The sequence below is a fragment of the Malaclemys terrapin genome, chromosome 1 (assembly GCF_027887155.1).
Source record: "Malaclemys terrapin pileata isolate rMalTer1 chromosome 1, rMalTer1.hap1, whole genome shotgun sequence".
In the NCBI taxonomy this organism is placed as follows: Eukaryota; Metazoa; Chordata; order Testudines; family Emydidae; genus Malaclemys; species Malaclemys terrapin.
The window spans coordinates 217,183,327-217,198,444 of NC_071505.1; the positions used below are offsets into that span (position 1 = coordinate 217,183,327).

General features: G+C 39.1%; 1 protein-coding gene across 1 annotated transcript in view; it reads left to right on the forward strand.

The window, feature by feature from the left end:
* The first annotated feature begins 204 nt into the window (after nt 1–204).
* CLTRN (collectrin, amino acid transport regulator) overlaps nt 205–15,118 on the forward strand; it is a 28,632-nt gene continuing 13,718 nt past the window's right edge. Inside the window, exons 1-3 of the mRNA XM_054007153.1 lie at nt 205–313; nt 712–770; nt 7,907–7,992. Coding sequence (XP_053863128.1) covers nt 247–313; nt 712–770; nt 7,907–7,992 — 212 coding nt within the window. The 5' untranslated portion in view covers nt 205–246. The remainder of the gene's footprint in view (nt 314–711; nt 771–7,906; nt 7,993–15,118) is intronic.

Genomic DNA, 15,118 nt, shown 5'->3' on the forward strand with positions numbered 1-15,118 from the left:
AGGAAATAGCTTGGAGGAAGAAAATTAAATGTGTCTTATCTCTTTCTTTGCTAAAGAGAAAAAAGCAAATAGAAAATGGTTCTTTCCAATTACAGTTTTAGCTAAAATAATGGGGTTAATTATTAAACCTTTTACTTAGTTGCTCATTTTTTCTGCTGATGCTTTAATCCTGGGTCACAGAAAGTTTAAGACTGCTTTACTGTGGTGACTTTTTTCTTTTTGCCACAAGTTTTCCACTCTGAAAGGATGTTAGGGGTTTTGCTGCTTGCGTTCTCCTTGGTTACCATTGTTCATTCTGAGCTCTGCAGACCAGGTAAGTTTTGCAATTGAGCCTCATCCTTTATCAGTTAAATGTCTCAACTTGGTGGAACTTTCAAAGCTGGCTGCTTAGACTTATTTTTGTAACACTTCTTATAGAGTTTGAGGGTGTATACTCTGAACCTTCACCTCTTTTGTGAGTTTGTGAATAGGTTGCTAAAGCCAATCTTATTCTATTCTGAAGAGATCATGGTTAAAACCACATTGAGAATCCACGGTGTCTGGGCTTGTTCACACTAACAATGTCGAGGTCTCCTAATCATGTAATAAGTTAAGATACATTTAGAAGCTTTTAAGACTATGCTCTGTAATACAGTTGGAAAAGTAAATAATTTAAAAACCAATTTTCCAAGATTATTTTTATGTTTATTGCTTTCTTTTTCTTTGTGTCAGATGCACAGAATGCTTTCAAAGTACGGCTTAGTATCAAAACAGCTTTGGGAGATAATGCAGTAAGTAAAGTATCTTCATGTATTCTTTCTGACTGAATAACTGACTAAGTAGAGCTAATATAAACGGTAAAATCTCTGAGGGGACAATTTGCACTGACGTCCTCTCTGTAATAAACTGCCCATCAAGTCATAATTCAGGTATTAGTTTCTTGAGGTTAGGATAGCATTAGTCTAAAACAAGTGTCCTTTAAAACAGTAAGTATAAAGCATACCTCTTCAGAACGAGAATGTTCCATGTACATTATTTTGGAAAGCACTTAGAGATGTTGTACCTTCAATATGAAAAGTGCAATGTAAATACAAATTCTGTCTCTCCTACTTTGGCTAAAGCTGCTCTGCTTGAGAATGCTAAAATGTAAAGGCAAGCAAGTGGTGGCAGATAAGAAGGAAAAGTCTTAGATCTTCCTTAGTTTTGATTTTATTTCAGACTTTCAGATCAATGGACAGAATCCATCAATTCATTCCCAGTTTTGAATACTTACAATATATCTCCTGTATGTTACAGGGTTCAACATTGAATTAGATATGAAATGTCTTGATCTTTTTCTTTATTAGAAGACAAGAACCCAGTTATGCTAGAAGCCTGGGAAATAAACTGCCACAGTAATATGTTGTAAAAGGTATTTGTTGCAGATACTCAAGCTCTTTTTATGACACAGGAAGCTATTCCCAAATAAAACTGAAATGTCAAATAATTTAAATCTGTGTGAGCAGGGACTTGATTGTGATAGAAAGTGCAACAGCCGGAACAAATAGGGAATAGATCCTCAGGATATGTGTTAAAGTATTTGTCTTTGAAAATCAATATTTAAATCAGCTTTCTTTGGCTAAGAAACTTTAATAAAAACAGATTAAGTTGGATTGTTTTAAAAATATATTTAAAATAACATAATCCTGCAGTAGAAAATATGATGAAATTGTACCTGATACTCACCTTGATTACAACTGTTTCCATTCTGAGCAAAGAATGAAAGTGACAGTTCACGTTTTGTCCCTTTAACAATAACATCATCTCTCTGACTATAGTCAAATAAATATTTTTTTCAGTTACTCTACTCTTTACTATTTTACTGAGTTCTGCATCACAAAGCACCTAAGACCTGAAGCAGTAGCCCAAAAAGGTACCCCTTATTCTGGCTTTTGTTATAATAAAGTATTCCTCTAGTTGTTTTACGCAGAATAAACTCTAGTTTATTTCACACAGTATGAGAGGTTTGAATAAAGCTAAGACCTGCAACAATCTAATTTAGGATAATTTTTACATCAACAACCTGCTGAGAATAGTTTGTTGACACACAAAAGTATCAACAGATGGTCAATAATCGCTTCTCTAGGTGCACAATGAATGATTACCTTTTTACAGCACTTCTAATATCGTCTGCAAATAAATTAAATTCAGATAGATATCAATGTACTCTAAAATTAATTCAGTCTTAATAATTTGGAGCACAATGCTATCTTTCCAGTTTTAACATGGAGGAGAGAGAATACAATCACATAAGTTTCAGATGGAAAATATTTAGTCTCCTATTGCATCACTGATTAGATGCTCTGCTACTTAAATCTCTTTTATTCATTTTCAGATGAATATGCAATATACAGTGATACAAGACTATCAGCAGTACTGGCATTTTAAATCTTGGATTGCAGGATCACCCATAAAGATCTATACATCCAGGGGGTTAGCATATAGGTCAGTAGAGCTAACAAATAATAGAGAATAATGTAATCAATTATTTTCACCTATTTTGTAATGGTAGCAAAGACAGACACCATTCTTTATCATGTTCAAGAATGAGACTTAATTCTTTGGTGCAGGGAACATCGTTTACTATTTTTATACAGCACCTCACACAGTGGAGCCTGGACCTGGCTGGCCTGTTGGTGCTACTATAATATACATATGATAATATTAATACTTTTACTTTCTTTAGTTCAGATCATTATAGATTACTACTGAGTTTCCTAAACTGTGTTGTCTGGACCAGTGGCTCTCAACCTTTCCAGACTACTACCTTTCAGGAGTCTGATTTGTCTTGCATACCCCAAGTTTCACCTCACTTAAAAACTACTTGCTTACAAAATCAGACATAAAAATACAAGTGTCACAGCACACTATTACTGAAAAATTGATTACTTTCTCATTTTTGCCATATAATTAAAAATAAATCAATTGGAATATAAATATTGTACTTACATTTCAGTGTATAGTATATAGAACAGTATAAACAACTCATATGAAATTTTAGTTTGTACTGACTTCAGTAGTTCTTTTTATGTAGCCTGTTGTAAAACTAGGCAAATATCTAGATGAGTTGCTGTACCCCCTTGGAAAACGTCTGTGTACCCCCAGGGGTACCTGTACCTCTGGTTGAAAACCACTGGTCTAGACCATTGGTGATCCCAAGAGCCTCTGATCACATGGTACTGTATATCCTCTGTATTTCTTGCTACTAAATCACACTAAAGGGGAGCTGAAAATACAATAAATGCTTTACTGATATTTCTTTTCCATGTAAGCAATTGCTGTAACTCTCACACAGATGTTATTTCAGCACCAATGGAGGGCATGTGATCCATGTGATCACACAGTGAAGGGGAGGTGGTCTGCAAGATAATCTATTAAAATGGTTTTAACATGATGAAATAATCTGAGAACTCTGGCAGTACTCGAATCCTTTTGATGACTGTCAGTCACATAGATATTTAGAGTGATATTGTTAAATTAATAGGACCATATTGGCCATGGTGTAAATAAATATAATATGTGTTAAAGTCAATGATTGTTGTGCTTTCTTATGTCTAGGCTCAGTTTGACCCTTAGAGTCAGACTGCTAAAGCACCACACTGCCTTCTGAATGCTAGATCTGTCGGTATAACTCTGCTACTTTACAGAATATAGAAGATGGTATGTGTAATAGCTCTCTGATCAGCACAGAACCTGTAGTTTTAAATATTGCAGTTCTGTTTCACTGATAGTGTGCTATTGCTTTCTGAATTGCAAGTGAAGTGTTCAGAATATCTCTTGTACAAAGCAGTGCAATATGTGCATAAATAATATGTAAACAAACCAAATTTGTACTCAGCAATTTAAAAAAAAATGTATTTGGTAATGCTCCACTGCGTCTATTACCTATATTAGCATGCAATAGAGCTTACATAGTCATCTATTTTCAAGGCATCTCATGTGAATGTCTTGAGAGCTGGGCAAATAGGTATAATGATGAATATAACAGGGATTTTTTCCTCTTGGAGCTGTCCTGAAAAAATGCAATAGTGTGTGGTGAGTCAATCAGTAATTCCATGAACAAATGAGAGGAAGATCTTTTCTTTTAGCACTGTAAACAGGGCTATGTTGTTTGAATACGGATGTCCTTAAAATGATGAAAAATAGGTGTATGGTCCTCATCTACATTCAGTGTTCTTTTATACTATATCTTTTATTTTTAAGTCTCAGTCTTTTTGTTGTTGCTGTCTCACATCTTCATCAGTTCTGTAGGAAAAAAGTTTAGGCCTTGGGAGAGAGTCCTTCGTTCAGACTACCATTTTGTCGTTCTATGTTCCCATATTGGCACGTATCACCACAGTATGTTAACACCATTCTTGTTTCCTAGACCAGCGGCTCTCAACCTTTCCAGACTACTGTACCCCTTTCAGGAGTCTGATTTGTCTTGCATACTCACGTTTCACTTCACTTAAAAATTACTTGCTTACAAAATCAGACATATGCAGTAATAATCTGCAGTGTATTTGATGCTTTTTGTAACCAGGCTATAGTCAGTGTGAAAGTCTCAAGTGCGCTGCATCAGCCTACTCCAAGGGATGTGTGTGGTGAGTGTTAAGATTGTCATTCCCAAGGCATGTCTAGATCAGCAGGACTTGTGTAAGTTTATGGAATCCCAGTGAGGCCTTTTGAAAATACTAGCAGACATGCCCTTAACCATGTTCCGACCCTGCCTCTTTGTTTACCACTCTCAACTACGTATTGCTGGCCCTCAGTTGCTGCTTATATCCCTTTTAGAAAATGCCACGAATGCCCATAGGTCCCAAAACACCTTTTCAGTGACCAGTCTGGGCAAGTTTGTCAGTGTTCTGGCCTCAACCACTAAAACATCCAATGAGAAGCATTATTAGAATGTCAGGGTTAGAAGGGACCTCAGGAGGTCATCTTAGTCCAACCCTCTGCTTAAAGCAAGACCAATCCCCAGATAGATTTTTGCCCCAGATCCCTAAATGGACCCCTCAAGGATTGAACTCACAACCGTGGGTTTAGTATGCTAATGCTCAAACTGCTGAGCTATCCCTCCGCCAAGTAATGGAAGCTACTGACCGATTATACACTGAAGGCAAAGCAGTATTTCCAGAGCAGATTCTGAAAGCTGCTTTTCAGGGATGTTACGTTCACCACATTGGTCTGCTATTACTCCTACGAAGATCTGTTATCCTGTACGGAGTTGTGAATGAAAATATATATAAGTGTTGTGTCATGCTAGTATATTTCTCTGTCTGCATATGGAAAACCTTTGTGAAATCCTGGCCCCATTGAAGTAAATAGCAAACCTCCCACTACATACCTCCCAACAGTCCTAGGTTTCCTGGGATTGTTCCACTTTGACCCCGAAACCTCCTGTCATGGATACAGTGGCTCCTGTCCCAAGGGGCTGCCTGGGCCCAGCTCCTCACTCCAAGCATTGCGACCTGAGTCCTGGCACACGGGGTCACACTGCTGTTCAGGTTCAGCCTGCCTGTCTCCCTGGTGAGGGGCAGCATGGCACCCATCACAGTGCCGCTCAAATTTGGCATGGCTACTACCCCACTAGAGTGCAGGGAGCCAGGTCCAGACCTGTGGGACAGGAGCCGCTGCTGTGGAGTGAGTCCAGAGTAGGCTTGTTCTGCAACTCCCCAAGCCTCCCCCCCCCACCGGGGGCAGCACTCAACTCCCTCCAGCCAGGGCCTCCCACTCTGCAGGGCAGCGCCTGACACCCCCTCTTGGGGCAAGACCTGTCCAACACCACTGGAAACGCTGAGAGGTATGCCAGTAATGGGGTTAGGATTTCACCCAGTGTCTAGAAATGTACTTGTGGTTACTTTGTGGCGATATTGAAATGTAAAATAACATGCCCAGTGGTTAAAACAGGGGTAGGCAACCTATGGCATGTGTGCCGAAGGCAGCACACGAGCTGATTTTCAGTGGCACTCACATTGCCCGGGTCCTGGCCACCGGTCCAGGGGGCTCTGCATTTTAATTTAATTTTAAATGAAACTTCTTAAGCATTTTAAAAACCTTATTTACTTTATATACAACAATAGTTTAGTTATATATTATAGATTTATAGGAAGAGCCCTTCTAAAAACGTTAAAATTATAACTGGCACGCGAAACCTTAAATCAGAGTGAATAAATGAAGACTCGGCACACCACTTCTGAAAGGTTGCCAACCCCTGGGTTAAAATATGTTTTCCTTTAGCTGAATATCCTAATCTGTCCTAACATTTTATTTGCTTTAACTTTAATTCTGCAATCCTTTCCAACAGGGCCGCCCGAGGGGGGGGGGGGGGTGGCAAGTGGGGCAATTTGCCCTGGGCCCCATAGGGGGGCCCAGGAGAATATAGTATTCTATAGTATTGCAATTTTTTTTATGGAAGGGGCCCCTGAAAATTGCTTTGCCCCGGGCCCCCTGAATACTCTGGGCAGCCCTGCTTTCCAAGTGCAGGTATGATCAGCAAATTGACTATGTAAAATGACATCTTCTTACTCAGAGTTAATTTTTACTACTTTTTACCCTTTACCACTGTTCAGCCAATACATCCATGGAAGGGTTAGCTGAATTCTTTTCTGTCTGACACACAATCAATAATTAATAAAGAAGGCTCAGATTCACAGCCGGTGTAAGTTGGGCATAGTTCCATGGAAGTCAGTGGAGGTATGCCACTTTACACGAGCTGAGAATCTGGCCCTACGTTCCAGTTGCAGAATCTTTATAACCTGTTGATAATTTGTGAATAAAAATAACACAGCTTGACTTTCAGATCTTAGACTAGATATGCAGAAGTGGGCAGTTAGAGGAAAAAATCGTTGTACTAGCAAACTGAACAAATACAATATGAAGTTATTTAGGAATAATAAACATGGACCCACACAATTTTTTTTACAAAGTCATTTTGCAAAGTTTAACTGCACTTTAAGCCTTTTCGTTCTGTAGTTTCAATTAACGTTGTTACAATTATTGCTTAATATGCACTCAGAGAATGTTTTTAGAAGCTTTCAGTTTTTAAAACACTAATGATGTTAAGTGCAGTTTTCTGTCAGGTGTCAAGACAATGGGTTAAACTCAGCCCTTACGTAAGCAGGTGCAACTCCATTCAACTTAATTTAGAATTATACCTACCTGTGAGAGCATATTTATATACCTATCCTGATATTTGGAAAACTGTATGTACAGATAGTAATGTATTCATTGTAAAAGAGGTATAGACAATGGTCCTTCATTTCTATGTCACTATCTAACCTTGGTCTGTTTTCACTGAAAGTTGCTACAGTCTGATTACTGTTCAATAGCCTGTGTGAAATGAGTTGTTTTCATGATGTGCAGATGTCCATATCTCAGAAACCAGCATCACAACTAGCACTTCTTCCCCAAACTTAACCAAGGTGCCTGTGCCCTGTACTGTTCAGACCACCTCTAGGAATGACAGTGAAGTCTACTCTCTCTGCCTGCTCAGGCCAAGGACAGAATGGGCATGGAATGTAGACTTCACTTTTGTTCATAGAGGTGATCTGACCAGGATAGGTTCCAGGCACCTTGGTGGAGCTGGGGGAAGCTTCTACTGGTATTGCTAGTCTTTGATAAAGAGTAAAATTAGATCTCTAGTGCTATCAGCCTGGCAACTTTTGTAAGCATTCAGTCCATTCAGATTTTTGAAAAGTTATAAAGTTCTGTGTATTGTACTTTCTGACAAGCCCTATAAAAATCCTTTATGCACAACAAACAGTATTCAAGAAGTTATTTTCATAGCATTATCAGGAAGGTTTATTTCTTTTTTAATGATAGACTGTTTCAGGGTCAGTGCTCCATGCAACCCCCCTCCCTGCCAGTACTAGTGCTAGAACTGTTAATTTTCTATCTTTCTTTACAGTATGCCTGGGATGCAAGTGAAGAATATCTGTTCAAGGCAATGGTGGCTTTTGCAATGAGAAGATATTCCAACAAAGAAACAACTCAGTAAGTGCATACTCAGTCCTCCAATATACATGTTTACAATATTGCTTATGATGGAACCTATTTTGACATAGAGAAGTTATAGAAATAAACACTATGTAGAACCAGCATACTGCAATGCCATTATTATTATTATTATTTTGCCATCCTAATATGTGCTAGGTGGCTTATGATCTCTGCCCCAAGCAGTGTACAATCTATGGGCCAAATTCTCTGTTGCCGTAAATTAGTTAGTTGGCTTCAGTGGAGCTGCACCTATTAAACGAGCAGAGAATTTGGCCTTACATGTAACATGACACCATAAGTGAAGGTTCTGAACAGCCAAGAGTTGGAGGAAGGGGAAAGAAAGGACAAGGTTGGCAGCAATGAGAAATGCAGTGTTATTTCTCAGATAGGCATGATGATAGAGGCTCAGTTCCCTTTTTTGTCGTTGGTTACCTATGCTCCCCTTTGCATCTCATAGACAAGATGGCAGAAAGGCCAGCGTGCAAGAAGACACAGAGATGCTTGTGAGAAAAGAAGACAAGAGTGATATACAATGACACACTTATCAGAATTTGGAGGGTTATCTGTCCCTAAGAGTACAACTGCCTAATTACCTTACACTCTATCAGGAAAAAGCTTCAGATTTCACACTTCAGGGCATAAGCTGATTACCAGCTGGAGTCAGGAGAAAATCTTCCCCCATGTTATTGAGTATTATAACTTCCTCTCAAATTTCTGGTATTGGCTACTGTCATAAGACAGGCTATTAGACGAGATAGGTCTTTGGTCAGTGTCAGTATGACAGTTCCTATGTCTTTAATATGCTCACCTCCTCCTTAGAGATGAAAACAATATAAAGATATTTTGGTATCCTATATTTTTTTTGTTTATGAATATAAACAGAAATGTCTGCAGTTCTACTACATTACTGAGACCAGGCTTTAGATTTACTTTTAAGAAAAGCTGGCCCTGGCTGGCACCGAGTCTGATGAAGCGTTTTCTATATTTGCAAAGAGATTAGCTAATCTGAGTCATATGATATTTGATTGCAACTACAGTACTGGATTTTAAATAGAACAACCCCATCCATAATTGAGATGTTGGTTCATTACAATTTCATTCTGATTTGTAAGAAGCTGTCCTTTAAGCTAGAGAGCCATATCTGGTATGTACCACCATTGCTTTCCTCAGGTTCCACAGGAACAAGTCAGGTGACAGCATGCTTCTGTTATTTTACATCATTGCAAACAACATGAATGCTACTCAGAGTAAATGGGTTGAAGTAAACAAATCATTAAAAGTGACCTGTAAAGCTTTTTCAAGATTGTTCGCTTTTCCAGCTTATGAGACTTATGGTCCATGAAGATTCACTTCTTACTTATTTTTGATACAAACCCTGTTTTCATAATTTTTTTCTTCAAATTTGTGGCAATTTCATCCACCTGGGGAAAAAACAAGGGAGAGGCAGTTAAGCTCCACCCCCTGCTGACATCACTGCTAGTTGCATGCCATGCTAATATCAATAAAAATAATAGTAAGTTGACTTGGAAGCAGAAAAATTATGATGCTGATACCAAATGGGCTTAAGTTTTAACATTAACTAGGTTATCTGGCTTGGGAATTTACAGAACCTACTGCTCAAATAGAATCATAGATGTGTAGGACTGGAAGGGACATCGATAGGTCTTCTAGTCCAGTCCTCTGTACTCAAGGCAGCACTAAGTATTATCTAGAGTCTAGACCATCCTTCCAGGTGTTTGTTTAACCTGCTCTTAAAAATCTCCAATGACGGAGATTCCAGAACCTCCCTAGGCAATTTATTCGAGTGCTTAACCACCCTGACAGTTAGGAAGTTTTTCCTGATGTCCAACCTAAACTGCCCTTGCTTCAGTTTAAGCCCATTGCTTCTTGTCCTACCCTCAAAGGTTAAGAAGAACTATTTTTCTCCCTCCTCCTTGTAACAACCTTTTATGTACTTGAAAACTGTTACCATGTCTCCCCTCAGGCTTCTTCCAGACTAAGCAAACCCAATTTTTTCAATCTTCCCTCATAGGTCACATTTACTAGACTTGTAATCATTTTTGTTGCTCTTCTCTGGACTTTCTCCAATTTGTCCAAATCTTTCCTGAAATATGGCACCCAGAACTGGGCACAGTACTCCCGTTGAGGCCTAATCAGCGCATAGCAGAGTGGAAGAATTACTTCTTATATTTTGCATACAACATTCCTGCTAATACATCTCAGAATGATGTTTTCTTTTTTTGCAACAGTGTTACACTGTTGACTCATATTTAGCTTGTGATCCAATATGACCCTCAGATCTCTTTCCACAGTACTCCTTCCTAGGCAGCTGTTTCCCATTTTGTATATGTGCAACTGATTGTTCCTTCCTAAGTGGAGTACTTTGCATTGTCCTTATTGGATTTCATCCTATTTACTTCAGACCATTTCTCCAGTTTGTTCAGATCATTGTGAAATTTAATCCTATCCTCCAAAGCACTTGCAACGCCTACCAGCTTGGTATCATCCGCAAACATTATAAGTGTACTCTCTATGCCATTATCTAACTCATTGATGAAGATATTGAACAGAACTGGACCCAGAACTGATCCCTGCGGGACCCCACTCAATATGCCCTTCTAGCTTGTCTGTAGGGAAATACTGTGATAGTTTCTCCTTTCACTTAGGCCAGTTTGACATCCCCTTGTGGAAAAAAATCTTTTCCATAGACATTTTTAAATCTACCTATCAGTTTTAATACAGAATTGAATTTCTGCTATGGAGTCCTATTGATTAATTTATATACTTGGTAGAACAGTTGTCATTCTCTATTAAATTCTATATTCACTTCAATTAAGTTATTGCTCATTTATACCAGTGTAGGTGAAAAAAAAGAATCAAGGCCCATAGAAAGTATTATAATCTATACTTTCGTGTCAGGACCTCAGCTGGCTCCAGGTGTGGCCTCCTAGCAATCCAATGAGCTTGGCAGGGCCCAGTAAAACCCTCACTAAGTGACTGTGCTCCCTTTTTGGACAAAAGGGCCACCAGATCACCATTTAAGCCTTGTAGCAACAACAGCACAGGGGCTGCACAATGTGTTCCACGCCCGCAGCTGTGCCACACCTGCTTCCTGCACCAGCCCTTGCTCCAAACCTTGTCTGCTCTGCTCCAGTCCTTGTCCCTCCATTCCTCAGAACTGGCCCCGACCACTGTCTTATCTCCTGACCACCTCCCCAGTTCTACCTTTTGCTTCTGTTTTGGCTCTGGCCATTGACCTGTCTCCTGACCATACCTCCAACTCTGTCCCTTGGCTCTGCTCCAACCACTAGGCTAGGCTCTTGTTCCGATCACTAGGTCATACTGCCGACCCCCCGGTGTGTGACATTGTGTGCAAGTGTTGCTGCTTGCTTGGAGGTGAGGTTTTGTGTGTCATTGGAAAAGGAATAATTCTTTGGTGCTACATTGTTAAAGGAGAATCAATGTACTGTAATGTGTCATATTAGACCAATTAAAATGTTGTGTTGAAGTTACAGAATGTTTCCACTTTCTTTATCGGGTAGGGTTCTTTTAATATAGCAGTAAATTATATGATTAGATAACCTGTTTTAAATTCGATTTTACAGTTTCAGTGATTTTACTGGCAAAATGTCAATGAATTTTCATTAGAGGTTGTAGAAGATTCACCATGAGTCACTCAGTATCATCAAAAGAAAAACTAGCTGATTACCATTGAGGCATGTTATGGTCTAGATTTAAACAAATATGAGACATTGTACACAATTGATCAAAGATTTATGAAATCACAGGAACAGAGAATGATTGAAGGATTACGTTTTTGCATGAAGGTCCAAATCCTTGTTCCCCTTGCAAGTATATTGGCTGTGCACAGAGGGGGATGATCTGGGAGGGAAAAGAATCATTGCTACAAGGTCACTGAGCAGCATGAGAGATGCTACATAGCTCCTACAGCAGTTTCAGGGCTTCATTAACTCTCAGACCTGATTCTTACTCTTCAAGGACATGAGAGATGAATAGTGGTTGGATCAGCATAGTCAGAACACCCTACCTGCTAGGATTCAAAGTGACCCCTTGCTAGACTCTTGGAGGAGGGATAAAAGGATTTTCTTCACTACAGTGACCAACTTTTGGCATAGGAAATGGCAATAGGCCAGCAGTAGGTGCCCATTTCTGCCCCTGTGTTACTATTAAGCCCTGTTTAGACTTTACTTTATGTCAGGGTGTCAGAGCAGGTTCTCATTAAATTCAAATTTCAATCTAAAATTTATTAAACTAGAATTTTAAAATTAAGCCACTGATTTATGCTTAACACTTTAAAGATATATTAAATTGACAAAGTTGTGTGAGACAGAAAAATCACGCTACCCATTTGAGTACTCTATAATAATAGAATGTTTATTGAAAAGTTTAACTTTTCCAACAGAGGCACAAATCCTTGATTTCCTTCTTAATAGGGCCTTGTAGTTCACTTTGAAATATAGACATTAGTGAACTACATAAACCAACCTTTGATCGCGCAGTGTTAAAAATTGATCCTCTGTAATTTGTGTTGGTAACCTTGGTTTCCCTAATCTGTGACTTGTTTGAAATAATGTTCATCTCTTTTGTGTTGGAGACAAGTTAATCTTTAGTACATAAAGAATGTGAGAACATTGACTTTCAATCAGATAGCAGAATCAGTTGTTGCTGTATCTTTTATCACACCCATATTTAAATATCTGCAGTATCTTTCATTGACCGGCCACACAAAACCAAACTTTGTTCTCTATCTTCCACACAAGGATCACATCCGTATTTAAAATATTTTGACTATTTGGAAATGGAATTACAAGTGTTTGTGTGTTCTCAGATTTGAACTGATTATGTCAAGATGAGTATTTTGGCCCTGCTGGTTACTCTTCACAGAAAAATCCTCATAGTGTCCAGAAGGTTCTACGGGGGGGGGGGGGGGTGAGAAGGGTCTGCTGCCTTGAAAATGTCAGAGCAAGGATTCAGAAGAACCCAAATTCTTTGGTTCTCCTATGATCCAGTAGAGGACAGGGTCTGCACAGAAGCTCTGTGCCTCTGCACTGCCTTTTGGCTCCCTGCCCCTTTCTTGTATTCCTTGACAATCCGGTAACTCCCCAGAAGAGAAGTTACTTCGCCCCCTGACTAAGAAACTTACAAGTTTTTGTCCTGTCTGCTCACTGATCTGGAGGAAACTATGACTTAGATTGTAAGTTTTTAGGGCAGGGCATGTCTTTTGTTCTGTGTCTGTGCAGTGCCTAGCACAATGGGGTCTTGGTCCGTGACTAAGGCTCTTAGGTGCTACAAGAATACACATAATAATAATTTATTGTCGTATATTTAAAAAAAAAAAACTGGTGAGATTTGCCAGTGCACATACTGTGGGTCCTAAGATCTGGTCCAGTATGTCATTCTAACATTAAGATTCATCTATCATCTCTGTGGCAAAATATTGACACTTGCTAACTATTTCTAACGCAGAAGGCAGTTTTATTGTAACTTTACCTTAATAAAACATTGCAATTAATAAAAAAATATTCACATCATAACATATGTTTACAAATTTACATCATGGTAATTTACATAATTAAGGCAAGTTTTTCAGTCCGAACAGATTCCGACTGTTAGCTACATATAATGTTACAGCACAGTATGAATTATCACATGTGGGAATGGGAAATGGTATATATAAGGGTATGATAACCATGCTGTGAAAAGATATGTGAACTGGTATGTGTTGCACTGTAGTCCATCTTGGTATTTACTCACTTGAAACTCCCATGAACAACAGCTTCATTCTTTTCAAAGCCTAGAAGGATTTGCTACTCTCAGATTCTGTTGATGAAGAGTGGCTGTGGAGCCAAGTTCTGGATGATTATAATCATGCAAGGATTTTATACATAACAGGGAGCTCAAAGGAAGTAAAATTTACCTGTTTTCATGAGTCTTGCTACTTGACTATTAAAAATATTAATAATTGCATTTGCCTGTTAATGAAATAAATAGAGATGGAAATCATTTAATTATGTTTCTGATCAGCCAGCAGATGTCACTATGAACATTTACAGCACTCTGTTGTGGGTAGCTGTTTGCAGAAGGAAATATATCCCACTAGAAAACCAGAGGGGAAGAAATGTTAAAACTTGTTTTTTAAGAAGGATGGGCTAAGCCATAAAAATGAGGCGGAACCAATGGCAAAATAATAATAAATACTGGGCAATATAATTACTGCATACATGGCCATAGGGATTCACTCCACATGAGGGCTGGTAGTGCCATCCTCCCAGTGGGGAACTGCCAGGGCACTTGTGTGTGGAGACTTGCCAGTGCTATGCTGTATTACTGCCAGTGTTAACCAGCCCAGGAAATTCAGTGCAAGTAAATCTGGGCCCTTACTCTTGAGTTTGATCTGCAAGTGCCACTTGCTCAGAACAGCTGCTTACACAAATGTCACCTAAAATCTGTTCAGATACTGGAGTCTCAGCAGTCTGGGGCCAGAATTTTATTTTCGGAATACAAAGTCGGCTACTATCAGATATACTTTAAATTCCTGTCGGATTTTAATCCTTCATGTATTTCTAATGGTATTTTCATTATGAATTACTGATAAGTATACGAATATCAAAAAGCTAAATTTTAAAGACATGTTCAGACTCAATTTTATGTAGCAACTCATGAAAATCTGATTGCATACAAAGCTTCCAATAATTGCTTCACATTCACTTGAATGTTTCTGTCTCTAGAAAGTTAAATGTAGGTGGACATTACCTAAACGCTATGGGTCAGTGCTAGAATGATTTGAGGTTTAACAGTCCCTAGTAAACTTAGCCCATTGCCTCCACAATCCCCTCAACTCCCACTACAGCAAGTGACCAGGGAGCTAGATTCATTTGCAGGGCTAGGCTGGCTTTTTCTGGTATAAATCCTCTCAGAGAGGTTCAAGATCAAAAGTCTGTAGAGGGGGCTGCAGTCAGACAAAGAGTCCACAGCCTCCCTTCTTCCAGTGGAGGCACAGGGAACGAACACAGCCCCAGAAAGATGACTGACACTGGTTGGAAAGTGGGTATGGCCAGGGCAGCTGGGAGGTGCACTGCTTCAGCACTCCCGAAGGCATCTC